This window comes from Syngnathoides biaculeatus, chromosome 2, assembly GCF_019802595.1.
Source record: "Syngnathoides biaculeatus isolate LvHL_M chromosome 2, ASM1980259v1, whole genome shotgun sequence".
Lineage (NCBI taxonomy): Eukaryota > Metazoa > Chordata > Actinopteri > Syngnathiformes > Syngnathidae > Syngnathoides > Syngnathoides biaculeatus.
This window is the reverse complement of record NC_084641.1, coordinates 11831384-11856022: the sequence shown is the minus strand read 5'-3', so window position 1 is coordinate 11856022 and position 24639 is coordinate 11831384. Positions and strand designations below refer to the sequence as shown.

The 24639-nt window shown below is 39.8% G+C and overlaps 1 protein-coding gene across 3 annotated transcripts in view; it reads right to left on the bottom strand.

Moving 5' to 3' along the window:
• The window catches only part of LOC133508002 (copine-9-like), a 111057-nt gene that overhangs the window by 72834 nt on the left and 13584 nt on the right, over nt 1–24639 (bottom strand). For all 3 annotated transcript variants that reach the window (XM_061833668.1, XM_061833659.1, XM_061833676.1), the window contains 2 exons: nt 8065–8111; nt 164–267 (listed from right to left, as the gene is read on the bottom strand). In XM_061833668.1, coding sequence (XP_061689652.1) covers nt 164–267; nt 8065–8111 — 151 coding nt within the window. The remainder of the gene's footprint in view (nt 1–163; nt 268–8064; nt 8112–24639) is intronic.

Below are 24639 nucleotides of genomic sequence, written 5' to 3'. Positions count from 1 at the left end.
TTTGTTTAATTGAATGATGATTGAATTGAAATGAAGCATTAACAACTCAGTTCATTGCTACCCTACAGAATAAAGATGCCTTTTCACTAAAGTGAAATGTGATGTAGAAGGCAGTTGCTTCAGATTTGTATGGGGAATTTGAATAAAACATCAGACTACTTACACATCAAACCTGAGATTTTGTTTTTCTTCAAAGAAGAAATCCAAGACAAACTTCCTGACAAAATCTGGATTCCGGGTGTTATCGATCACTTCTGTCCGGCCAGACTACAACAATGGAAAATTCAATATATGTGATTAAACTTACTCCCAAAAAAATAAAATGAAAAAAAAAAACAAAGAAAATAATGAAAATAAGAGTCACATTAATCCATCCCTCAATTCTCAATCGCACTTTATCCTTCCCACCATGCTGAAGCCTATCTTAGCTATCTCCAGGTGTGAGGCAGGGTACACCCTGAACTGAACAGAACATATAAAAACCATTCGCACACACATACACACTTAAGGGCAATTTAGAGCCCTCAATCAACCTACCCCTCATGTTTTTGTGATGCAGGAGAAAACTAGAGTACCCGGAGAAAACCCACGCAGTCACGGGGAGAACATGCAAACTCTACACCTGTAGGGCCAGCATTTGAACCCCTCAGAACGCTGAGGCAGATGTGCTAACCAGTTGTCCACCGTCCCTCCGGTCACATTACTATCATTACATTTGTCACAGTGAATAGACACAAATACCTACATTTCCCCCAAAAATAACCGGGCTTAGTGGTAAATGTCGTATCCCATGAGAAGTCAGAGGGCTATTTAGGGCAAGAATAGAGACTATGTCCTGTGCAAGTCCAGATCTTAACCTCCTTTCTGCGGCAAGACATCCTTTCATCTCCCTGACAATCACACCACCACTAATTCCCCCAGTGGACTACCAGCATCCCCTCCAAATCTGGCCCGAAAGCACCATGTAATGAGCTATTGATTTCGGCACTTACTTGCCAGAGCTACAATACCTCGACTCATGTCTTTAGTGCCCTGGACACATAGGCGATGCTATCAACTGTGTCTTCACCCTATTCATTATCAAGGACTCACATGGAAGTGCCCTGGACCTTAGAAGCCCACTACTTTATTGACCCTAATGCAAATCCCTAGTGTTCTCAAATTTCAATTGATAGTCGCTATTTTTTTAATAGCTGTATAGTAGGTGAAGCAAACTGGGACATTTGGTTTCACATTGATATCGTGCACATCCATCACAGACGACACCTTCACACGACACGTTATTTGGGAGGCTTTGGGTATGTTTTTTTTTTCTTTTCTCCAGAATGCTAAGTGCTGAATCTGAATGCATGATGCTTCGGCGTCAAACTGCTGTCACTTCTGACCCCTGATTTAGACTAACCTGTAGTGAACAGAATAGAACAATAAATGGGTACAGCACATATTTATTCAGTGAAGAAAATTATCCATTCACTATGTCTTACAACTTCATGACTTTAGAGCAGGCAGCGTGGGTTCAATTTCAGCTCAATGACGGTGTCAATATGTGCCCTGCAACTGACTGGCAACCAGTTCAGGGTGTAGTCCACCTTTTGCCCAAAACTAGCTGGGATAGGCTCCAGCAATCCCCCTATATTTGATCTTTTGCATTCTAATACCAACAGTCACTGATAGTGTGGTTGTACACCACGCCTGACATTGGTGCAGGCAGTGTGGGATCATTTCCCGCTCAGTGATGGTGTTGATATGTGCCCTGCAACTGACTGGCGACCAGTTCAGGGTGTAGTCCACCTTTCACCTGGTGTTAGCTGGGATAGGCTCTGGTACTCCTCTGACCCTTGTGAGGATAAGCAGCTTCGACAATAGACTGCAATGGACATTCTAATTCCAAATGCACAGACACGATACAAAAGTATATGTGAGCAACACAACTATGTTATGGGCAAACTTTAGTGATTGCATCTGAAGAAAACAACACATTTTCTAAGCTCCGCTGGCACACTGGCTTTTCTTCAAAACAAACTGACACACTGACCTTTCAGCTGATCGGTTTTATTCTTGTCAAATGTAAAAGTGTTTTTGCTTCATCCAATGTCAGTTGTCATGTCGGTATTGAGGAAAAATCACCTCACTGCAGATACCACATATCCACTCTGTGGATTGAACTTGGCTGTCGTGAAGATGATGCAACCATCATTAGTTTCCAGGCTCGGGGGAATGAATGTGACACACAGTGTTGCTTTCTCTCCATCCCAATTCATCTCTCGGTCGGAAATGTGATTTCAAAATCCAACAGGATTTGTCTGGCTTCCATGTGTGCTTACTTTCTCCTGACACAAAAAAAACACGCACCCTATCTGATGACCATGTCTTTTCTCTGTAGATTGCAATGCATTTCTCGGCCGCTTATCCTCAAAAAGGTCACTGGAGTGCCAACTTTAGGAGAAAGGCAGGCCATACCCTGAACTGGTCACCAGTCAGTTGCAGGGCACATATAGACACCATCACTGAGCGGGAATACATTCCACGCTAGCTGCATCAAAGTGAGGCATGTGTAACACTAGACTATCAGTGAGTAGCATTCCAGTCCCTTAATGACTGAATCATGACACAAGAAATCAGGAACATTTCTTAAGGCTGCAACTTCTTGCCAATCTGGAATGATCATTAAACAATGATTTTGATTTGAATAGGCAAACATTCAGATTAATTAAAGGTGATGTTGTCTTGTAAGCCTTCCCTCGAACCAATGGAGGAAATAATTCTTTCACAAGTTGGCAACAAAGTGCAGAGGGTACACTTGAATATGGAAATGCACAGTTTATGAAAATATGGCAAAGTTGGCACATAAATGCAACTTTTGATATCAGATATAGTTGGTATTTTCAGCTGCTGAATTAGGCTTTTACAACTTCACAGTGCTTGGCTTCTCCTGGGAATTGCTCCCTAACTTTCACTGATGAAACATGAGGGAAGAAGCAAATTGAACTGAAATTTTTTTTTGGCCTTCTTCAGATTCCAGTCAAATCCAATTTTTTTGTTAAGATGAGAGGTTGAAGTTTAACTGTCTGCACTGTCATTTTCAAGTGACCAGATTGTACCTATTTCATCCACTTATCATCTGTCTGTATTCCGACCTGTCTGCATGGGTTTCTATGGCAACAATGTAGGGTTCATTACATATACAGTCAATGCCAAATAGAAACATTATTCACAGCAAAAACAAAAAAAATAATAAATAAAGAAATATCACGTCACGGCAAATAATAAACATAAAATCAAATTTCCTTTACAGGTTATTGAAACATTACTTTTGCTGCAGCCTGCTTACTCCTTTTATTGACACATTACCTCTGCACAGCTCTGTGCACCATCTTCTCTCAGATATAATTGTAACTGAATTCAATTCTTTAATATACATTGTTGGAAATGACACAGAGTTGCTATCTAAATATGTGAACTCTTTATACATTTACCTGGATTTCTCCAAAGCTGACCATAAAATTTTTTTCATTCTGTCACAACAGATAAGCACTGCCTTCTTAAAATAATACCACACAAACAATTAGAGTATATGTTGTCATTCTTTTATTGAACACACCCTGTAAACAGTCACAGTGTGGACTGGAAAAAGTACGTGAACTGTGAACCATGACATAAAGGATTTCTGAATTCCAAAGTTAATAGGAGTCATCCAATTTCAAGTTCAATGAGTGTGACGAGATAAAGGGTAGAGGTAAAAGCTGCCCTGCCTTATAAAAACACACATACTATTTATTGATTTTTATTCTCAAGAAACACTGGGCAATGTGAGACATGGCTTGAAATATAGATTTCAAGTTTACAAAGGTGCACATGGATGTTTCACAGCCCCACAGGACAACTACTGTAAAGACAGATGACACTAAAAGTAAAAATTTTTTTGGAAGGTGCGGAGAAAAAAAAGCATCGCACGATGACAACCTTATCCCAACTTTAAAGGGGCAATGTTTGGTGAATACTCCCAAAGCTTGGACTCATTCATTGATTAACAGAACTCTAACAAATGATGGGTGGTTCAACCATCCAGCGTCTCAGGAGTGGGAAGCATTGCACAATCAACACTGTGTGTAGTGGGGACGGGGTATATTTGACCATTGACACGGGGCGTTTTTTATTTGGTGGAGAGTATACTCAAAGACTTCCAAAATTCCACAGACACGCGGTGGTAAAAAGCTTCTCGGTGGTAAAGACCCGGGTGTTTATATTGGGAGCTGTCCTGAATAACACGGCCCTGCAACATCATGGATATTGTGGACAGTGCTTCTGGATTAGTGCCCCATTTTATGATGGGGAACAGGAGGGAGTGTTCAAAATATAATGGATCAAACTCCTCAACATTCCTTGTAAGGTCTATTCAGTGGTGATGGAGAGGAGGGTCCATGGAGAAGTCAAATCTCAGATTCAGCAGGAGCAGTGTGGTTTTTCTACCTGGCCGTGGAGCAGTAGACCTGGTCTACATCCTCTGCAGGGCCCGTGAGACGACATGGGAGTTTGCCCAACCAGTATGCATGATTTGTGGACTTGGAGAAGGCATTCAACAGTGTTTTTTGGGGAGTCCTGTGGGGGATCTCCAACTCATACTGGAGTGGTTTGCAGCAGAGTGTGAAGTGGTTAGAATGAAAATCCAAACCTCCAAATCTGAGACCATGGTCCTTAGTCAGAAAAGGATAGTGTGCTCTCTCCAGGTTGGGGACAAGACCCTACCCCAAATGGAGTTCAAGTATCTTGGGGTCTTCATCATGAGTGATGGAAGAAGGACAGATCATTCCGGGGTCATCAGTGATGCAGACTTTAAATTGGTCTGTTGTGGTGAAGAAGGAGCTAAGGCAAAAGGCAAAGCTCTCTATTTACCAGTTGATCTACGCTTCTACCCTAATCTATGGTCACAAGTGATGGGTAATGACCGAATGAACGACATCCCGTATACAACTGGCTAAAATTAGTTTTCTGTGTAGGTTGTCCGGACTCTCCCTTAGAGATAGGGTCAGCATCTTGGTCATCGGGGAGGGGCTAAAATAGAGCCGCTGCTCCTCCCCATTGAGAAGACCCAGATGAGGTGGTTAGAGCATTTGATTAGAATCCCTTTTGGATGGCTCCCGGATGAGGCATTCCGCGCATGTCCAATGGCAGGAGACCCCGGGGATGACCCAGCACACACTGGAGAGACTATGTCTCACGGCTGGCCTGTGAACTCCTAGGGATTCTCACCGAAGACCTGAAAGAAGTCGCTGTGGAGAGGTAAGTCTGGGTATCTCGGATGAAGCTACTGCCCTTGCGACCCGAGCCTGGATAAGTGGAAGAAAATCAATGGATGGATGAATGGATGGATGGAGATTAAACAAGACAATGGATCAAAACAGGACACATGAACAACTGAATAGATTCTACAGAAGAAAACACACCTTTAAAGTGGCTCAGTCAGAGTCTTGACCTCAACGCAATTGAGATTCAGTGACATGACCTCAAAAGAGCAACTCACACCAGACATCTGAAGAATATTGCTGAACATAAACAGTTTTGGAGGGAGAAACTTTTGGTGGAGACTCAAAAACTATGAAATCCCAATATTACCCGCCCCTAACACCCACACTGCGACAGTGCCGTTTTATTCATTACAAACATTGTCTTGGTAATAGAAGAGAAACAGACTATAATCGAAAAAGATCGAATCACATTATTTGACCAATTTATGCAGAAATCACATTAATCCAAATGGTTCACAGATATTATTTTAGCAATTACATATAGGTATTGCGATATACAGGATTTACTTTAGTGTGACGTGGCAGTAATTTGACTTATTTAGAGCTGAGCTCTCAGCAGCCTTCACTATGTAGTGAGAGGTTTGTGACATTCACAAAGTAGCAACAATTGGCTGTAAAACTGGTGCTGCTTCATTATTTTTCATGTTCATGTCATTAAAATTGTTGTTACTTAGTGTGGATTATCTCAAGGTTTTGCTCCTTAATCTCTACTATTTGAGAGACCAGTGTGTACACTCCTGCCTGTTGTGCTCTCAAATGAGATTTCATATGATTTATGTTGTTCCTACTAAATAAAGTCCAGACATATCCAATGTTGATTTGATTAAAAAAAATGGATTTGCGGTTCCCAGTTTGAATAAGGCCTTTGCTTGCTATTTTATAGACACAGCTATGCAAAACAACTGCTTGAGAGCTCCTTAATAATGTAGCAAGAAAATTACCCAAAACACAAAACAACAAAATCGTTTATTCATGGCAAGAAGAGGACGGTTTTAAATTGGCTAAGACAACGTCCAGGCTTAAACGTTGTTTCAAGTACCTGCGAAGTGGGAGACTGAAGGGAGTAACCCAATGTAGAATAAGCAAAAGTAACTGTTTAGTGGATTTCAACGAGTCACATTCTCTATCCAGTTTTTGGAAGGTAAAAATATTTTTGACTATATAATCGGTTTTATTTTATTCATACAATCTACAGATTTGTCTTAATTTGCTCATGTGAAAAATGTAGTAGGTTTAATCAATGCGATCTTCTTAGTTGTATATCAGAGCCAGATGTAAATCATTTAAAGGTTCCATATTTTGGCAATTTAGACGTCCAAAGAGTGACATGTGAACGCAGACTAAGTATAAAAGTCTCAATTCAATTTCAAACCACACCTTGATTGTGTCATAATTGTGTCCACAAAAGGCCCTTTTGACATTAACTTCGGTTTTACCCAGTTTTGTGTCCTCTTTGTCCATATTTGATTAAGACCACCCCATTTCATTTAACTGGTTGTGTCTGTAAGGAAGACCCACTTGTGAAAACAAACGGGTTTGTCATGTTGACAGCGCTGTCTCCGGAGCTCAAAAGGGAAGGCGGAGGGCTTCACTAGTGACATAGATAAGCTTGAGATATTCAAATGACCTGATTTTAGGTCTCTTGGTGGACTTGGGATTGTCTGGACGATTTCAATTCATATTTCATATGTTTATTGAGGCACTACATAGACTATATTACATCTAAAATATCAGAAGAAAAAGTGGCTTGGCAAGATACAGGGCCTCACAAAATAAGAATGGAAATGTTGATCTCTTGTTTCATCGACATCTTTTGATATCAAAACGACAGCTGCATGTAACTGCAGTTGTGTGGACCCCAAATGCCAGTCGGCGGTGCTGAAATAGGATCAAATGTTTTCAACTACATCTCGTCATCTACTTCAAAAATAAAGATTAGCCTCAATGCTACTTGATTTCTGAGGAGAGTGCAATTTTGTCTTACGAACGGAATTTTCATTATGGAAACCTTGCTTTCCTTAATGTTTCATTCAAACCAACATTAGTCTCAGTTGTAAAGCAATATGAACCAATTGTAAATGTTTTCAGTTCACATATTTCAGAGAACATCCGCTCCTATTACAAACTTTCCAATTAACATAAATGTTGACTTGGACTTTTGAATTGATTAATGGCTCATGATTGAATGCAGTGATGTGAGAGTTGTTGGACACATCCATTGTTTCCCAGATGACTGATGTATGCATCAATATTCTTACTTCTCATCTTTTACCTCCTGGGCAAAAAAATACGTGACATGTAAATGTGGCAAAACAGGTAAAGGAAGCGCCAATGAATGAAAGGTCACATTTTCCCATAAATAGGAATTACAGACAGCAATATAGCAAAATGCCTGGGGGAGTAGTGAAGTCCATATTTAATGAGACAAATGATGAATCTCTCCCATGTCCTCAGTCATGACTGGATGTTCTCGATTTAACGTCTTGCTTTTCTGTGTATTTTTCTGTAACTCAGGCCTCAGTTTCTTTTATAGCTGAGGAAATATTTTTCAGGCCATTTATGCTTCAGTAGGTCAGTAAGGACGGTGACACTTTTTAATTTGTGTCTGAAATCACTCACAGCCATGGTCAACATAGGCATGTGATGTGTGTGTGTGTGTGTGTGTGTGTGTGTGTGTGTGTGTGTGTGTGTATGGGGGTTGAGGGTGGGTGGGGGGCATTGGACGCAGATATGTCATAACAAGGAAAAACCTTCTTACCTCCCTCCATTCTTTGGTTCCTACAGCCTGCAAATACAGAACAACCACTGAAAAGAAGAGAGTTGGAAATGAATGAATTTAAACACAAACCAAGTACAGTACACATTGATTGAAGAACCAAAAAGGAGTGCGGACAGCTCTGTCAGTGCTTAAATCTTTCTTAACTGCAAAATCAATGAGGGAACAATAAGAATTTTTGCCCCAATTAAAGAAAAATACTTGTGATTGAACTCCTTCAGGTTTACAGTAAATTTGAACTCGTAATAACTTTCAAAGGGAAAACTCAAAGCGTGACATCAGTTTCACGTGTAAATTGTTTTCAGACAGTGAATTATTTAGAAGTGGATCAAAAGCATTATACTGGCTGCCACCAGTAGTTATGATACAGAATATTCACAATGAAGTCCATGTATACAATAAAAACAAAAAAAAAATTGAATGAAGAATATTTGAAAACACTAACCAAACAAAGCTAGATTTACACAATCATGCATGTATTATTAAAGGTGAACTGTTGTTTTTGGTTTTGTCTGTTTGTTTGTGGGGGTTTCATACTTTTAAATTCAATTTGTGTAAACAAATATATTTAAAAGGAAATGCAGCCATTGAATTTACAATCTGTAAACAAGTAGAGAAGTATTAGTTCCAGTATATACTGTATTGTGTATACAAAACATTTTAATAAGGTTCCTCACAAACCACAGTTTTGGTTTCTGAGCTACATAACTAAGATATAATGCAGGAGCAGGACCCAGATTATAAACCCACAAATTCAGCACTTTGTCATGATAATATTAAACACAAAACACAAATGCGCTTGGCTAGTCGTACAAACAAAAGTCAGTCGTTAGAGCCTCTAATTGGATGTTTTAATAGTCGGTCAAGTGTTGCTTTTGTGTTTCAAAGGGAACAATCAACCACTGTATGTTTCTCTGAAATTCATTAGCTGGAATGAACTTCAGACAGTTTTGAACCAGCACACAATTAAAACTACATTTTCTCTCCTAATGAGCAATTAACTGAGGAGAGATAAAGAAAGAGCAGAAGACAGGAAACTTTTGGAGTCATGCATCTTTGGCAGAAAAGTGTTCCTTTGTTAGATGGTTAGCCATGTTTTTTTCTATGGGTTTTGTCACTGTAAATATCATAAATGAATGATTGTGGACAAGAAGAAGAAAACATTGGAAACAAAGAACATAGGAGATTGAATCCATAAGTCAGTCCCTGATTCTGTCTCTTCTTTAACATGTAAAACGTTGTCCAAGCGATCAAAAGCATTTCATCTGCAATCAAAGTCAGGGGACCTTTGTATCTCTCCAAGGTTGCAAAGTAACAGCACCAAAGCTCGCGGGCGACATCAGACTAATCCAATGGAGTGTCGGCCAAAGAACCTGACTGATTACCTCTTTTATGGAAAGTGACTGAGAGAGGAAAGTGCCTGCCTGGGCAGCCTCAGAGCAACCAAATCACTAGGCTATTCATTGCCAGCACTACAAGGCCTACTTCTAAATACAACTCTTGACAATAGACTACAGAACAGGACCCAGGCAACTTGGAAAAAGACGGAAGTGAAATGCAACCACAAATTACATTAAGGTCTCGCGTATACCCAGTGCAACGGAGTCCAGCAGTGGCACAGCAGAGGATGTCTGGAAGAATCACCATTCCAATCATTGTCCCCTTGGCAGCCTCTTGAAATAGTGTAATAAGAGTTGCTTGCAAAGAGATGGGCTGGATAGGTGAGATGAAATATGGGGTGGAGATTACAAAAGATTCACTATAAGCGCCTAAATATAATTTATGTTCTCCAAATATTTTCAGTCAGAATAATTATTGTCTAATTTCAGTGAAATAATTTCAGCTAAGTTTTAATTATGTAGTATTGAGTATACACAAATTGTTTATTGTATGGATGCTGTGGATGATGAGTACATTGCATTCTATGGTATTTAAAATCCCTGCCCCGCCTGGGTAGAGTTTGCATGTTCTCCCCATGCCTGCATGGGTTTTCCCTGGACACTGATGTTTCCTCCCACATCCCAAAAAGCATGTATTAATTTGCTAACAGGTGGCAAAAGTGCTTTCAAATTTTGAACACAGATGCATTTGTAATTGTCTGTACAATTTAGAATTTCAGTTAAAGCTGCACACCTAAAACACCGACTTTGCACAAAGTGTGTGGTTAAAGGGAGCGTTTACAGTGTTAAAACTGCTAGTTGTGGCAAATTCAAAGTCACAGAGAACTCATAGTTAGCTTCAACAAAATTGCATTGCTATCAATACAAAGCTAGTGAACAAGCAGACATGAGCCAAGGCTGCTACGGTGGTATTTAGGATTTATTTGTCACGGAGTGTCACGAAAATATAGAGGAACATACCTGTTCCAGATCACTACTGAATCACTCTGCTTCTACTATTTGCTTATTACTTTTTCCCAGTTGTTGGCAAACAACAGAGCTAAAGATTAGATTAAATCTTCCATGTATTAAGGTGAATATTCTGCAACTCTTTGATCCTTATTCCTGAAACCAAAGGCAAGAAGTCAGCATGAGGACGCAGGGGTCTGCTTGAAATGAATATGTTTAAATTAATGTGTGTTATCAATTAGTTAATAATTTTCTATTATCTCTATTGTCGTGCAGTGCAAATGCTGCCAGATCCTGATTTTCTTGCAAGTGCAAGGTTCGCACTATTGCCAATTTGGCAGCCCTGTCTGCATCAAGCCGGGCTTTCTGGCACAGTGAGTGATTGTTCATTTGGTGACAGAAAGTCAATCTAAACTTACACCAGCCCAGAGCACATTTTGGTAACATTAGACAGATAGTGACAGACGTGTTTTAGTCACCAGTGGTTATCACCAGCCTATTACTCACATTGTCTGATGCCACATCATGGGCAGAGCAGTGATTATGTTGACATTACACATTATCCTCTTCTCCATGGAGAATGAAGCCATGTCTCCATCTGAGACTGCCATTGCGCCACATTTAAAAGTCCCATATTTTGTCTATTTTGACCTCCACACAGTGTTTCTCTTACATGGACTTTGTACAAAAGTGTAAATTTTATTTGAAAAAAAAAAACAAAAAAAAAAACATTGAAGTGTCTAGAAAAAGGACAACTCTGTCAGCAGCTGTACTTCTGTTTGACCCATTTTTTTACCCTCTTAGTTCATTTTTGGCTAAGACGAGCCCGTTTTTGTTTTTTGTGTGTTTTTCATTCCTTTGATTGGTTACCTCCATTTAGAAAACCCAGTTGTGAGAGCACTCGTGTTTGTTTTGTCAAGAGCACTGGCGCTGGTGGGACTAGAGAGGTACGGGATCCTTGCTTGTGACGTACTGTAGATAAGCTCGATAAATTCGAATGGCATAATATCAGGCCTTTTGGCAGAAAAAACTCTGCTCCCCAGGAATGCAGAGCTGATTTTAATTCATATCTCACATGTTTATTGAAGTAGTATAGAGCCAATAGTACATTCCAAAAGTAGAGTTGGCAAAATATGGAACCTTTAAAGGAAATGAGAGGGGCCACTTCCATTGGCCACTTTCCAACCCACTTTCCAATCCATCATGGTGTGTTGGTCTATGAAATTACCAACACTGGTCTAACCAACCTCTAGTGTACAATTGCGCCGCCCACCATGCAGTTTTTATCCCTGCATGCCTGACCCCAATACCTACAAAACAAAAGTAGGTCATTTATTTTCCTTATGATCATCAAGTACCAATTGGCACTAATGTGTTACATCTGGTGTGAAAATTGTCTGTAAATCTCCACACATTAACATTCATTCATTCATGAACTGGATGCCAGCTAATTGCAGGGCACATACTGTATAAATAAACAACCATTCGCACTCACATTCATAACAACAGGCAATTTAGAGTCTTCTGTCAACCTACCATGTATCTTTTTAGGATATGGGAGAAAACCCAGTAAGGCACATGGAGAACATGCAAATTCCACACAGAGAAGGGCTGAGAGTTGAACCCCACTCCTGAGAACTGTGAGATGTGCTAATCAATTGTCCACCATGCCGCCTGCACAAATTTAAATGGATTTTATTAAGAGAACTAAGATGTTTCACCAAAGTTTACTGTGGATAAAAATGAAAGCTTTATTACATGAAAGTTTTATATCCAAAGTGCAACTGCTCAATGAGAGCATGGTACTGCTAATTGCACCTGAAATATTTAAAATGTTATCACATCTGTGGATCATGAATTCATTGAGCTTTTTGGTGCACAGCAATGTCATTTTTAGAAATGCAATACAAGAGCCTGATCAAACAACAGAGCATACGGTGCTTACGTAACATTAAACAATAGGGTACAGCTGAACTATTTTTGTTTGTTTGTTTTACAAAACCTTGTGGCTTGTTTAATTTTATTTGGAATACCACACAGTGCTACAAAATACTCTCAGAAATGTGGGCCATTGATTGCAAGCTAGTTGGATCAATAAGCCCACATAAACATAATTTGTAACAAAGAAAATGATGTCCACAGATGAGTATGATCATCACCAAAATGCTAAATATCTTTTTTGTTCATTGATAAACAGATAAAATAATTACTTTTCAAAGACTCATTTATGTTGAGCCCTTTCCATTTAGTTGTAAATATTATTACACTCTCTCATCAGGTTTCAAAAGAATGTTCCACAAAGCATTGTCTTAGAAGAATTTGCTTCCCTTTGAACTCATAATGTCCTCATCGAGCCAGAATCAGTGATTCAAAGGGAAAATACTTCTCTAGCTCGGGGAAACACACAAAAGCCTTGTGCGACTCCTCAAGGGCAAGCGACAAAGTAGTTGAGGTCACACATGCCCGGAATATGTTTAAACCTCAACGAGATAGGATTGAATATGACCTTGTTACAGGTCAACACTGGTGAACTCATCCCAGAAGAACTCATTAAAAAAAGGGGCCATCTTCTTTTAAAAGAAAAAATGACTGACAGCATACATTGGAACAACCCTTCATGAATAGAAAACGGCCTCTTATGTCCTTGCAAAAACTGAACTGAAAAGCATTTTTTGGTTTATCTGAAGACCAATAGTACGCGCTTTGGTTCTTTTTATTCATGGCATTCAGATTTATAATTTATTATACACGTACTACTGAGACCAAAACATAGTAACATCCTACAAAGTCTGCTGTCTCTTGAGGCATTCGAATGAAGAACTATATAAGTAGCCCCATGATGTTTTCTTTTTTGCATAAGATTTTTATAAATGTAGTGGGTGGGTGGGGGGGCACTTTTTTAATCATTTTGTATGTAACTAGCATATTTTTTCTGCTTCATTATATTTAACAGCTGAAGGCCAACAGTGTCTACTGGTAAAAAAAAAAGAAAAAAAATCCCCAAGGTGCTCAAGTAAATACCATAAAACTAATACCAACACAAAAGGGAACTGAACGTTTTTGCTGCTGTTGAACACAAACAAAATGAACACCAACAAATTATGTGTTATTTTCTGGTTATTTGAATTAATCCAAATAGGAATACTAAATTTGTTTGATTAACTATTATAGTTTGGTCTTTACAAAATACAACAAAAAGCAAGTAGCCTAGAGTCAGCCCCACCGGGACAGCCCTTCCATATACAGTACATCTGCATAATTAATCTGAATATATAGTAAGAATTATATTATGTATAATGTCAAAAGTCTTTGGTATTACGTCTTTCAAGTGGCTAAGAACCCTTTCAAAACAATGAAACTCAAAAATCAGAAAATGTTGGGGCATAATATCATTAAAAGATTCAAAAAATCTGGAGAAATCTCTACATGTAAGCAACAAATCTGAAAAGCAACATTGAGTGCTCGTGACTTTCAATTCTTCTGGCATCACTGCAGCAAAAATGTTTTCGTTTTACACAATATCCCAACTTTTTTTTCCTCAAAGAATTACCATTTAAAATACAGTAAAACTAACTCTAATGGACATTTAGATGACCGATGATGGATGACCGTTTCATATGAGAAGAACAGAAATAGCAAGGAAAAAAAATGTCTTGAGTAGTGTGAATTGTAACTGAAGTGTAAATTTATAAAATGTATCATCCCTGAAATTGAAAAGGTGAGATTGTTTCCGACGTTCTCTGTTTCCATGAATGGTATGTATTAGTGTCTAAAGCATCCAAGAATCCTTTCCTTGATCTTGACTGCAGATGGAGAAATGAAAATTGATTACACAGTTACTCCTCCATGTGTGTGGGTAAACACATGCAGGCATCAAGTAATTTGGTGGCGGAGAAGCAAAAGCTAATTCAATTTTCACAATGACCAGGCAACAAAGCAGCACAACATCTCCAAGGACAAACTCGTGGGTCATCAATAAATTAGAATAAGCACGGAGCTACTTCACAAGAAAGGCTGCCATTGTTCGGGAATCCATTCGGGTCCCGGAGGATTCCCGCGGGTTGGGAGTGAAGTTCAATGTGAATCATATGATTGGGCGGGAGTAGGATCAAAGGTCAACAGCAGCCGTAGTTGTAATAACAAAATCCCCAGGAATTGATGGGAGTAGAAACAACTGACGGGAATAAAAAAATATTAGATTCTAACTTTAATCAAATCAATATTTGAATATTTCCCCTGAGCATTGAGCTAAACGTTGCTCACTTGGGATTGAGATCAATTTCTTTTGGATTGTGAGTGAGCGGGATTTTTTTTTTTAAATATGGTATTGGGTGGGATTGTTTGAAAATAACACCTGGGATTGGGAGGGAGTGGGAGTGATTTATCTGGGATGGGATTTAATGGGAAATTTGTAAACCCTTCCTCTGGTTTGGGAGGAAGTGGGATCATCCTATGTTGGAGTGGGAGGCAGCAGGAGTCATCATCCACTCCAGTATCAGCCTCTACTTTACTTTACGTTACAGTCATTGCATTTTATTCTGTTATGAGATATGAGTCACTTTTTCCAATTCTGATAAAACTACTGCTTGTCACTATCACTTCATGACATCTAAACCATCTGTCTAGCACTACTCTGTGCCCGCCACAATTGTGTTCGGCTTGAAACTTGACAAGATGGCTTTGTGAAATTGCAGCAATGTATTCTCGCGAGTCCATCTGCCTCAGAATGTTAGCATCTGACTGCCTTGAGAAGGACGAAATAGCGATTCAACCTTGCATTGAAATCAGAGTGGCTTTCTGTGGCTGGATTACTGGGTAGTATCATCTCGTATGGAGTGCCATCAAAGTGCAGAAGCCTTTGAATCTTGCCTCTGATGTTCTCTGCTGTGTGTGTGTGTGTGTGTGTGTGAACGTGTGTGTGCATGGCGAGTGTGCTTGCAAAAAACTCCCCTTCTGAGGTACTACTGTTCTGAGGTGGAGTTGAGTATGTTATTATCCCTTCTTCCTAAGTAGGAATCACACCATTCACTGTAATGGTTCAAACATGAAAATTGTTTTTTGTTTTGTTTTTGTCCTGTTCTGCTATGAGATGAAGCAGAATGGAAAATTTGCATCTCTTTAATGGTGGAACATTTTTATTGTGTCACAGTGGAGTTTTTCAACTTCCTCCATGGTTTCACGCCACACCAGAACCTTGATATGCTTCTTCCGGAGCCACTCCTTGGTTTTCCTGGCTGTGTGCTTCGGGCCGTTTTCATGTTGAAAGACTAGCCACGACCCATCTTCAATGCTCTGACTGAGGGAAAGAGGTTGTTCCTCAAAATCTCACAATTACATCCGGTCATCCTCTCCCTAATGCAATGCAATCATCCTGTCCCATGTGCAGAAAACACCCCCAAAGCATGATGCTACCACCCCCATGCTTCAGAGTAGGGATGGTGTTCTTGGGATGGAACTCATCATTCGTCTTCCTCCAAACACGGTTAGTGGAATTATGACCAAATAGTTCCATTTTGACCACAAAACGTTCTCCCTTGACTCCTCTGCATCATCGAAATGGTCATTGGCAAACTTAAGACGGGCCTTGACATGTGCTGGTTTAAGCAGGAGAACCTTCCGTGCCATGCATGAATTCAAACGATGACGTCTTAGTGTATTACCAACAGTCGCCTTGGAAACGGTGGTCCCAGCTCTTTTCAGGTCATTGACCAAGTCCTGTCGTGTAGTCCTGGGCTGATTTCTCACCTTTCTAAGGATCATTGAGACCCCACCAGGTGATATCTTGCATGGGGCTCCACTCCGATTGAGATTGACCGTCATGTTTAGATTCTGCCGTTTTCTAATAATTGCTAGAACAGTGGACCTTTTTTCACCAAGCTGCTTGGCAATTTCTCTGTAGCCAATTTCCAGCCATGTGGAGTTGTACAATTTTGTTCCTGGTGTCTTTGAACAGCTCTTTGGTCTTGCCCATGTTACAAGTTTGACTCTCACTGATTGTATGGGGTGGACAGATGTCTTTGTGCAGCTAACGGCCTCACACAGATGCATCTGATTCAGGATAGTAAATGGAGTGAAGGTGGACTTTAAAAAGGTGGACTAACTGGTCTTTGAGGGTCGGAATTCTAGCTGATAGACAGGTGTTCAAATGTTTATTTGCAGCTGTATCACACAAGTAAATCGTTAAAAAAATCATACATTGTGATTTCTACATTTTTCTTTTTAGATTATCTCTCTCACAGAGGACCTGCACAAGCGATGAAAATTTCAGACCCCTCCACGATTTCTAAGTGGGAGAACTCGCAATATAGCAGGGTGTTCAAATACTTATTTTCTTCATTGTATGTACGTTCACTGTGTTCGTCGGAGATGTCCATAGTGAACATGAACACTTGGCGACAAGGTTTTGAATGGTACATGTTGAAGCATGGATGGGGATGTTCCAGACTGGCCAGAAGTTTACAAAATGCATAAATGCGCATTCATCACAAGGAGACTTTTCAGCACTGGGAGCACTCAGACCGTCACAGTGGTCAAACAAAACTGCTCGGCAGTTTGGGAGTCGTTGAACCGCAGCAGATTTTTCCCAATGCCCGAGACCTGTTGTACTGTTGGTTGTCACAATAGACGTGAATGTTCTTCAAGCTCTTCTGTGTAAATCTCAATGACTTTTTCACTAGATACACGTGTAGATCCTGTTCCCCAAAACAAGCGGAAGCCAATTAACAGTCAAATTTCTTAGCGGCGAAAACATCGACTTCGGCATTAAATATGGATCCTCTTTCCAAGTGTCTCTACTTTTTCCACATTATTTATTATCACCTCCAAGATTAGGGGTGTCAAATTCATTTCATATTGTGGGCCACATATGGCCTCGGTAGATGTCAAGTGGGTCAGACCATTAAAATTATACCATACTCTACTATAAATAACCAAAATATCGTGTCTTTCCTTTTTTGGGTGTACAGAACCAAAAGAAATTTAGGAAAATGTTGAAATTTAATGAACATTCCTTTTACAAAACATTTCTTGAAACACGTTAGATTTCCTTGGACAAATGTGCAATTTACTTTTATCATTCTCATAAGCATTGCAATCCCACTGATATATCAAAGGCACAAAACTTTTACAAGTAATTGGTATTGAAAATATAGTAATGCACTTTAAAATTAAAAAGATTTATAAAGAAAGGACTTTTTAAACCATTTCCACAGGTGCATATAAAATCTAAATTTAATCCCTGCCTACACCTTACACACTAAAGAGAGTGCTGTTAAATGAGTAAAGAAGAAAGTATTCACATGTCCTGTAAATGTGTAAACTTTATACATGAAACACACATACAATACAAACTGAAAATTCATGAAGTTGCATGAACAGTAGAATTCTACTATACTTTTTTGGAGTGAAGTTGCTGACAACCATTAAATTGCACTTTAAAAAAAAAAAAATCACCACAGTAAGGACTCATCCTCACAGAGCTGCATTTTAAAGGCATTTGTCTACTCTGAACTTTTTGTTCCTGATACTTGGCATCTTTTGGTCTGTACAAGTTCATCAATACCAGGTGCCATGTCCTGACGAGCTGTCACTTTCAGAATGTCATTTAAGTGCTTGTTTTTGAGCCTTGAACGCAGTTTCGTTTTATTGATATTCATTACTGAGAAAACATGTTCACAAGGTAAGTTGTCCAACGCATGGACAAAATATTCGCAGCCGGGCTGTCACTTTGGGGTACCCTGGTAGTAGATACTGATAAAATGTGTCCAGACCTACGGAGGCAAATTTGCGCTTCAAATCTCCATCACATTGCAAATGGAGTATTTGTAGCTGGATTTCGACCAGCAGTTCAGAAGCTTTAACTGTGAAAGGTGAGTGAAATAAAACAAATTATCAGGCCAGTTGTGTCACGTCTGTGATGTCAGTGCTCTCGTCAATTGCAATGGAAAATGCAATAAATGACTTGACTCTGTTTCAATTGGCTGTCTAAATCTGCTGATAGGTCCGAAATCCTCTCTGCTATAGTGTTCCTCGTCAGGCTAATATTGGTAAATGTTTGTCGCTTCTCAGGACATACAAGTTCAGCAGCCTTCATCATGCATCATTTTACAAAGTCACCGTCGGAATACGGCTTTGATGCTAATGCTATTTCGCTAGAAAATTTTAGGTAGCTGTCTTTTACCGATGCTCCGCAGACTTGTCGGATCTGGATGAAAGTTGACTGCTGTTTCCTCAGACTCGCCTGCAATTCGTTGATCTTATATCTTCTCAGTTGTCCTTGCAAGCCGTCATATTCTTTTGCTGTGACGGGTTTCGTAGTGGCGTCGAATATTATACTCCTTCAATACTGAAACTTGTTGCAAACACACCAAGCACAAAGGTTTTCTGTGCATTTCTATAAATAAATAGGACGTGGTCCATTTTTCATTGACAATTCTCCACTCTGTATCTACTTTTCTCCGTTTGGAAAAGGACATTTTGGTATATGGGAGGGGTAGAGACCAGGGTAAAAACAAAGTCGTGACAAGCAGTAGATGGTGCATCGATACCGTCTGCTGTGTTGGGTCTGTCCCAGTGACAGAAATAGACTGCTGTTGTCTTCTTCTCTGATCAAAACAATGTTCTCTTCAACTCTAATCAAATCCATTGATTGCATCTTATTAAAAAAATATTTATTCCGTGTCATTTATGCATTTTTTCACTTTTAAATTATGCTGCGCGCCTGACCGAACCTCCCCGCGGGCCGCTTCTGACCATACATTTGACACGTGTTCTTGATGTTAAACGGTATCGGACAAAACTCTGTATGTCATGCTATAAGAGATATTTTTGTTTCATCTCAACCAATGTTAACTTGCTGCAATGCTTTGTTTGACCAGCAATATGGCGACGTAAACAAAAATCAAGTGATTTTATGACGTAGGTGCAAGATCTCTATGGAGGGGGGGGGGAGATACACAAGCAATTTACATATTCATGAATTGTTTGTCCCAGGGGTTGTGTCCCCACGGACATATGCACGTGAATTGACACCATTTTCCATCCACCGAGACTGACAGGATTGTCCTATAATTGCTGTGCCTGCACCACGGAGGCTGAGGACCCCTCCCAAACAATCGAAGACAGGAGCAGAGAGCAACCCGGTAGACAGGACGCATCTCACGCTGAGGGAATTGTGGGTTGAGTTTACAAAATACTTCCCAGACGTTTAGCACTGCATTCTGAATCTTACACAGATATGGAGGCAGATGACAAATTATACAAGCAGAATGTCTGGTAAAATAAAATACATTTCTTGGAATATCTGCGGCATTAGCACAATGATATTTGATTATTCGAAACACATATGGCTTGTTTTTTTTCACCCCATGATGATGTATTTCAAAAAGTAGCTATGGTACAAACATATTAAGGACATAGAGTATGCAGCATATCAGTGGTTGGCAACAGTAAATATTGCTTGGACCTATATCCCCCTGCGGAAAAAAAAAACAAAACATTTGGAGCCATACAACCCTTTTGACGTCCAAAATAAGGATTAACACTGCATTTATCGTTGTTATTTTTACCTGTGTGGCTGAGACCCTATTGTGTGCTCACTGTGCTGCATTTACTAAATTGACTGTGGTGAGCACAAGCGTTACAGAAATGGATAGATGGAACTGCTACAGAGAATATGAAATTTTCTGCAGGAAACAATCACTTTGAACTATTGAAAGAGATGCTTGGTTGAAGTTTACTTATTTGAGTCTATTTGACTTCTTGGATTCATAAAATTAAAGACAAACTTCAATTATCACGTGCAGCCAACCAAAAACATCTTCTGATTTTGTCTTCTTTCATCATTTTATCTTGTGTGGCGCGTGCAGTCAGCTGACTTCAAAAAGACAATGTAAAACGTCGGATTGATTACTGTAATGCCTTGCGAACAAAAGTATTAACTATTTTCAGATAAAAGATGACTCACCTCAGTACAACATTTGGATTAAGATTATAGGAGACTTTTGCAATGTGCAGAGACGTCTGACGTGCCCCCCCCCCTTCCCCTCCTGCTCCGAGCCTCAGCCGACAGCAAAATTTCAGTCAAGTTAATTGGAGGAGTGAAATGATAAAATACGTCTATGCCAACACTGAGGCAGTTAAACATTGGGTTGAACTATTGCACTGACGGCTTTAAGTGTTTATTTTTGTCTTGAAACCAAGGGAAAAGTTGATGACAGACACATAAGTCAAATAAAAATTACTTTACCATACTGGACAAAATGTAGAAGAGTTTAATTAAAAGGTTAAAATTGACTTCAACAGAAGTCAAACTAGCAACAAAAACAAATAAAACAAAAAATATTTGAGGGGATGGGAGTCTACCATCCACACTCAGGGGCAGGTATTGGGTGCTGGCTGGAGTGTGAGTGATCCCCTGGGGGAAGGCACAGGGTCTGTGCGGCCTCCTCCAAGTGGCTACTTTGGGTCCCGATGTGTGGGACGTGTCCCATTCGGTGGGCTGCTCTCATGGGTACTACTGAGCCTGATCCTACCTCTCGATTGATTGGGTGGGGACAACAATTACAGGACACTGCTGTCAGTCATTGTGCATGCGAAACAACGTCAATTGACTTGCATGTGTCTGAAGGCCCCTGGGACTTTTTCATTGGGTGTGGGGCCACACACTTATTGCGACAAATAACTTGTGAATATGTGAATAGCTTGAATGTCCCAACACTGTCATTCTGACAGGGTGGAGTGCTACAGTACTGCTTTGTCTTTTTGTCTTCATCTCTGACTCTCTTCTAGAAACCTTGTTCTGTTCGACTGATCGACTCAATAAATATCAATATATAATGCTAAGAAACAAAAGCGGCAGTTTAAAAACTCCATTATGACCCAGTAAAACCGTTGCGCCACAAAAGGGAAACAGAGCCTCCGTTCCGCTTGACCATATAGCCGAACAGGAGAAAAATAAAAGGGACAAAATGCACCCTGTACATTCTATGATAGTATCACGAACACCTCGTCTCATTGATGTCTTGTTAAAGGAAGCAACATTTGGTTCCATCCATTACTTTTTTAACCCAGCCCCCTAAAAGAATTGGAATGAATAATTGTTTTTAACAGTTAGCTGCATTCATTTTGTGCATCTTTTATTGTATACAGTTCAATAAAGTTGATTGATTGTTCAAAATGTATTTCGGTCAGTATGGATGTCAATGTCAGGGTTATGACTCAGATGATGAAGCAGTAGTTTCAGACTTATTATCTCACTGACCCATTTACTAATTGACGCTAATTACTTCTGAATAATATAAATCAGCAGAAAAACGAAAGCCTATATTCAGGATTTTATACAAACAGTCTACAGGGATTACTTGGATCTCTGATTATGAGTATGTGATTTAATTAAACCATTTACATCACGTCAATTTCCTCTCTCCTGGATGGCGCCGACTCCGTTAATTATGTCTATCCTGTCACCTAAATTGCGGTCATATTAGTGGTGTGGCATTTAGTCTTATGCATAATTCCCGCCAAATAATTACCAGATGAGACCAAAGCAGTGTGCGGTTGTTAATGTAAAGTATAGTGGTTGGCTCGATGAATAAAAGCGTAATGGACTTTTGTTTTGTTCTGTCATTAGCGCAAGTAATGCCCACTCGAGTTGAGAGGTCCGAGTTATGCTGAATGATGGACAAAGCCAGTTCGCTTATGATTACAGTAGAATAAAGAGAAACCTGTTATGATCCTGCCGCTCCAACTCGGGGTGTGCGGGTGGCCGCGCGGTTGCGCTGATTGGGAGGCGCACACCTGCGCCTCATGCGGGCTGATTATCCTGTGTATTTATATGACACCGATGACGACTGGTCTGCGCCAGATCGTTGAGCTTCATGTCCCGTTCGAGTACTCCCGTATCCCTGATCGACAACCCGTGTGTACCGACCTTCGCCTGTTCTCCGACCAACCCCGTAAGCCTGACTCCTTTGACACTTCTGCCTGCTTTGATCGTTCTCCTGTGTACCGACTCCTGCCTGCCCGCTCACCCAACTTCCGCTGCTGCACCTGACTGCCTGCCCGATCCCCGACCACGGAATAATAAACGTTTCTCCCCGAACTACCTTGCATCGTCCGAGTCCTGCATTTGGGTCCTACTCCCGTTCCGATGGGTCGTGACAAAACCAAAGATCAGTTTGAAAGTGATTTTAATGTAATGCTGCAATATACCAGACTTTTATAGATCGAGTGAAGTGACACCTTATCTGCATTTATATTTGATCATTCTACTATTACGGGTGCAAATCTGACACATTGCCGCAATGATTCTTCAATTCCTCCACCATGTTGGGTCCCCACTGTTACTGGTGAACATTTTGTGATTTAAAAGCAATTTTTACATACAAGCCAGTTTTGAGTGGAGTGGATCACCTGCTAAGAAAGTGTTCTTTGTAGAAAAGAAAAAAAAGAGGAAGGGCAATTATGCTGTCGGTAAACGACAAGTCATGTAGTCCTTATGTTTAAAAATGAAACACTGTTCATGCTTTGATAAATGCACGGTAATGGAAAAGAGTTAGGATTATTTTTTTCTTTTTTCTGTTTGTTCTTCATTGTTCTGATTTGATTTTTACAAGAAATGTATATGAGGGTAAAACCTTTAGGAGGAGGTTTTCTTTTTAGGATTCACTAAAGGCACTGGAACTTTCTCCCAGCTTCTCGAACTGGCCAGAAATTGCACCAATGGATTTCACCAGGATCTTTTGTGGGATGGAAGATGTTTATGTCACGTAATCAATCTGTCAGTTATCCCAAAATTGTTGCACTAATAAACTTGTTGCTTTCAGTAATTACACAAAATTAACCTATATGAGATCACCTAGAAGTAGATGTAGTAGCCTGGTCGATTACGAAAGATTAAGAAAATCTGACTCTTTTTTTTATTAGCATAATTATTCCTCCATATATACAACCATTTTTCTGTTTTGTCCCTGGTTTTGACGAATAAGAGTCACGTTTTGTTGTGACATGTTGATTTGCTCAGAATTTAGCATTTGGCATGTGAATAGAAACGGCCTATTTCATGCAGTCCAGTTTCCCCCATAGACCAGAAAGTGTTGCTACGATCAAGTTACAACTAATAGCCTACCCACGTTCGATCCCTCTATAAAGGAGTGTATATGTCGGCTAATGCCAATAGTCTATATCGCGTACTTGACCGAACTGCAGCAGGGACTCAAACTTTCTTTACCGGTTGTAGAGGCCCTTCTGTTTGCCATCAAGTGGCTCATCATTGGGTTATCACTGAACATGAGCCTCAAACAAGCAAAGATTAAAGACAATCTTGCTCCATGTAAAATTTGTACGCTTTATTTACAAGCAAATTCTCTGACCAGACGGGGGCTATGGCTTTCAGGTGAAGATATTCCGACCAATTTTTTAGCCATAAAGGCAACGCTTTAATGTATTAAAATCCAAATTTGGTAATGCTGTCAGATATAGCAATGATGCACTCCCTGTAATTTTCTTTGAAAGGCTCTTTTTAGACACAATACATGTGCTCACTTTAGCTTCTGACTAAAATACTATCCTGTGCACTCTCAACGGCCTTGTCGCTTTGATAACGTTCAAACAAGATATTTATTTAAGGTTGCTTATACTGGAGACTGTGTTGATGAAACAAAACTGTGCTTTAATGTTCACTCTGAGCTTGCAAATTGTCTAACATTTCATGTAAAATGACAGCATTTTGGTCTTGTTTTGACTTAATGATATATCCATTGGAAGCACGAACAAAACAAGTTAAACATGCACAAGGTTTTGTTACATAGACTCTCCCATTCATCGGATAATGTGTATGATTTTAATGCTCAGCCATATTATTGCCCACCCACATTTAGGTCAGATCCTGCTGACATCAGGGGCAGTGGCACAATGACATGTATTTCCTCACTAAATTACTACATGTTCTGCAATGTAATTGATGCCTACATTATATGTCATTCTGGATCTACTTTAGACTATGAGACAAAATCATGAAGATGGACTTTTTAGATAAAGAATGAAAATCATGAAAGTAATACATTTCGTAGTGTTGTTTTGTTAAAATGGATCGTTGAAATGACTTTTTGCAGAAGGAAGCCGAGGCCAGGTAGATCGTTAAAAAGAAGTTTGGATGGATGATGCGACCCAGCCGTTTGCCTGTGAAGCCTTTTCATACAGTGGTGGCCTT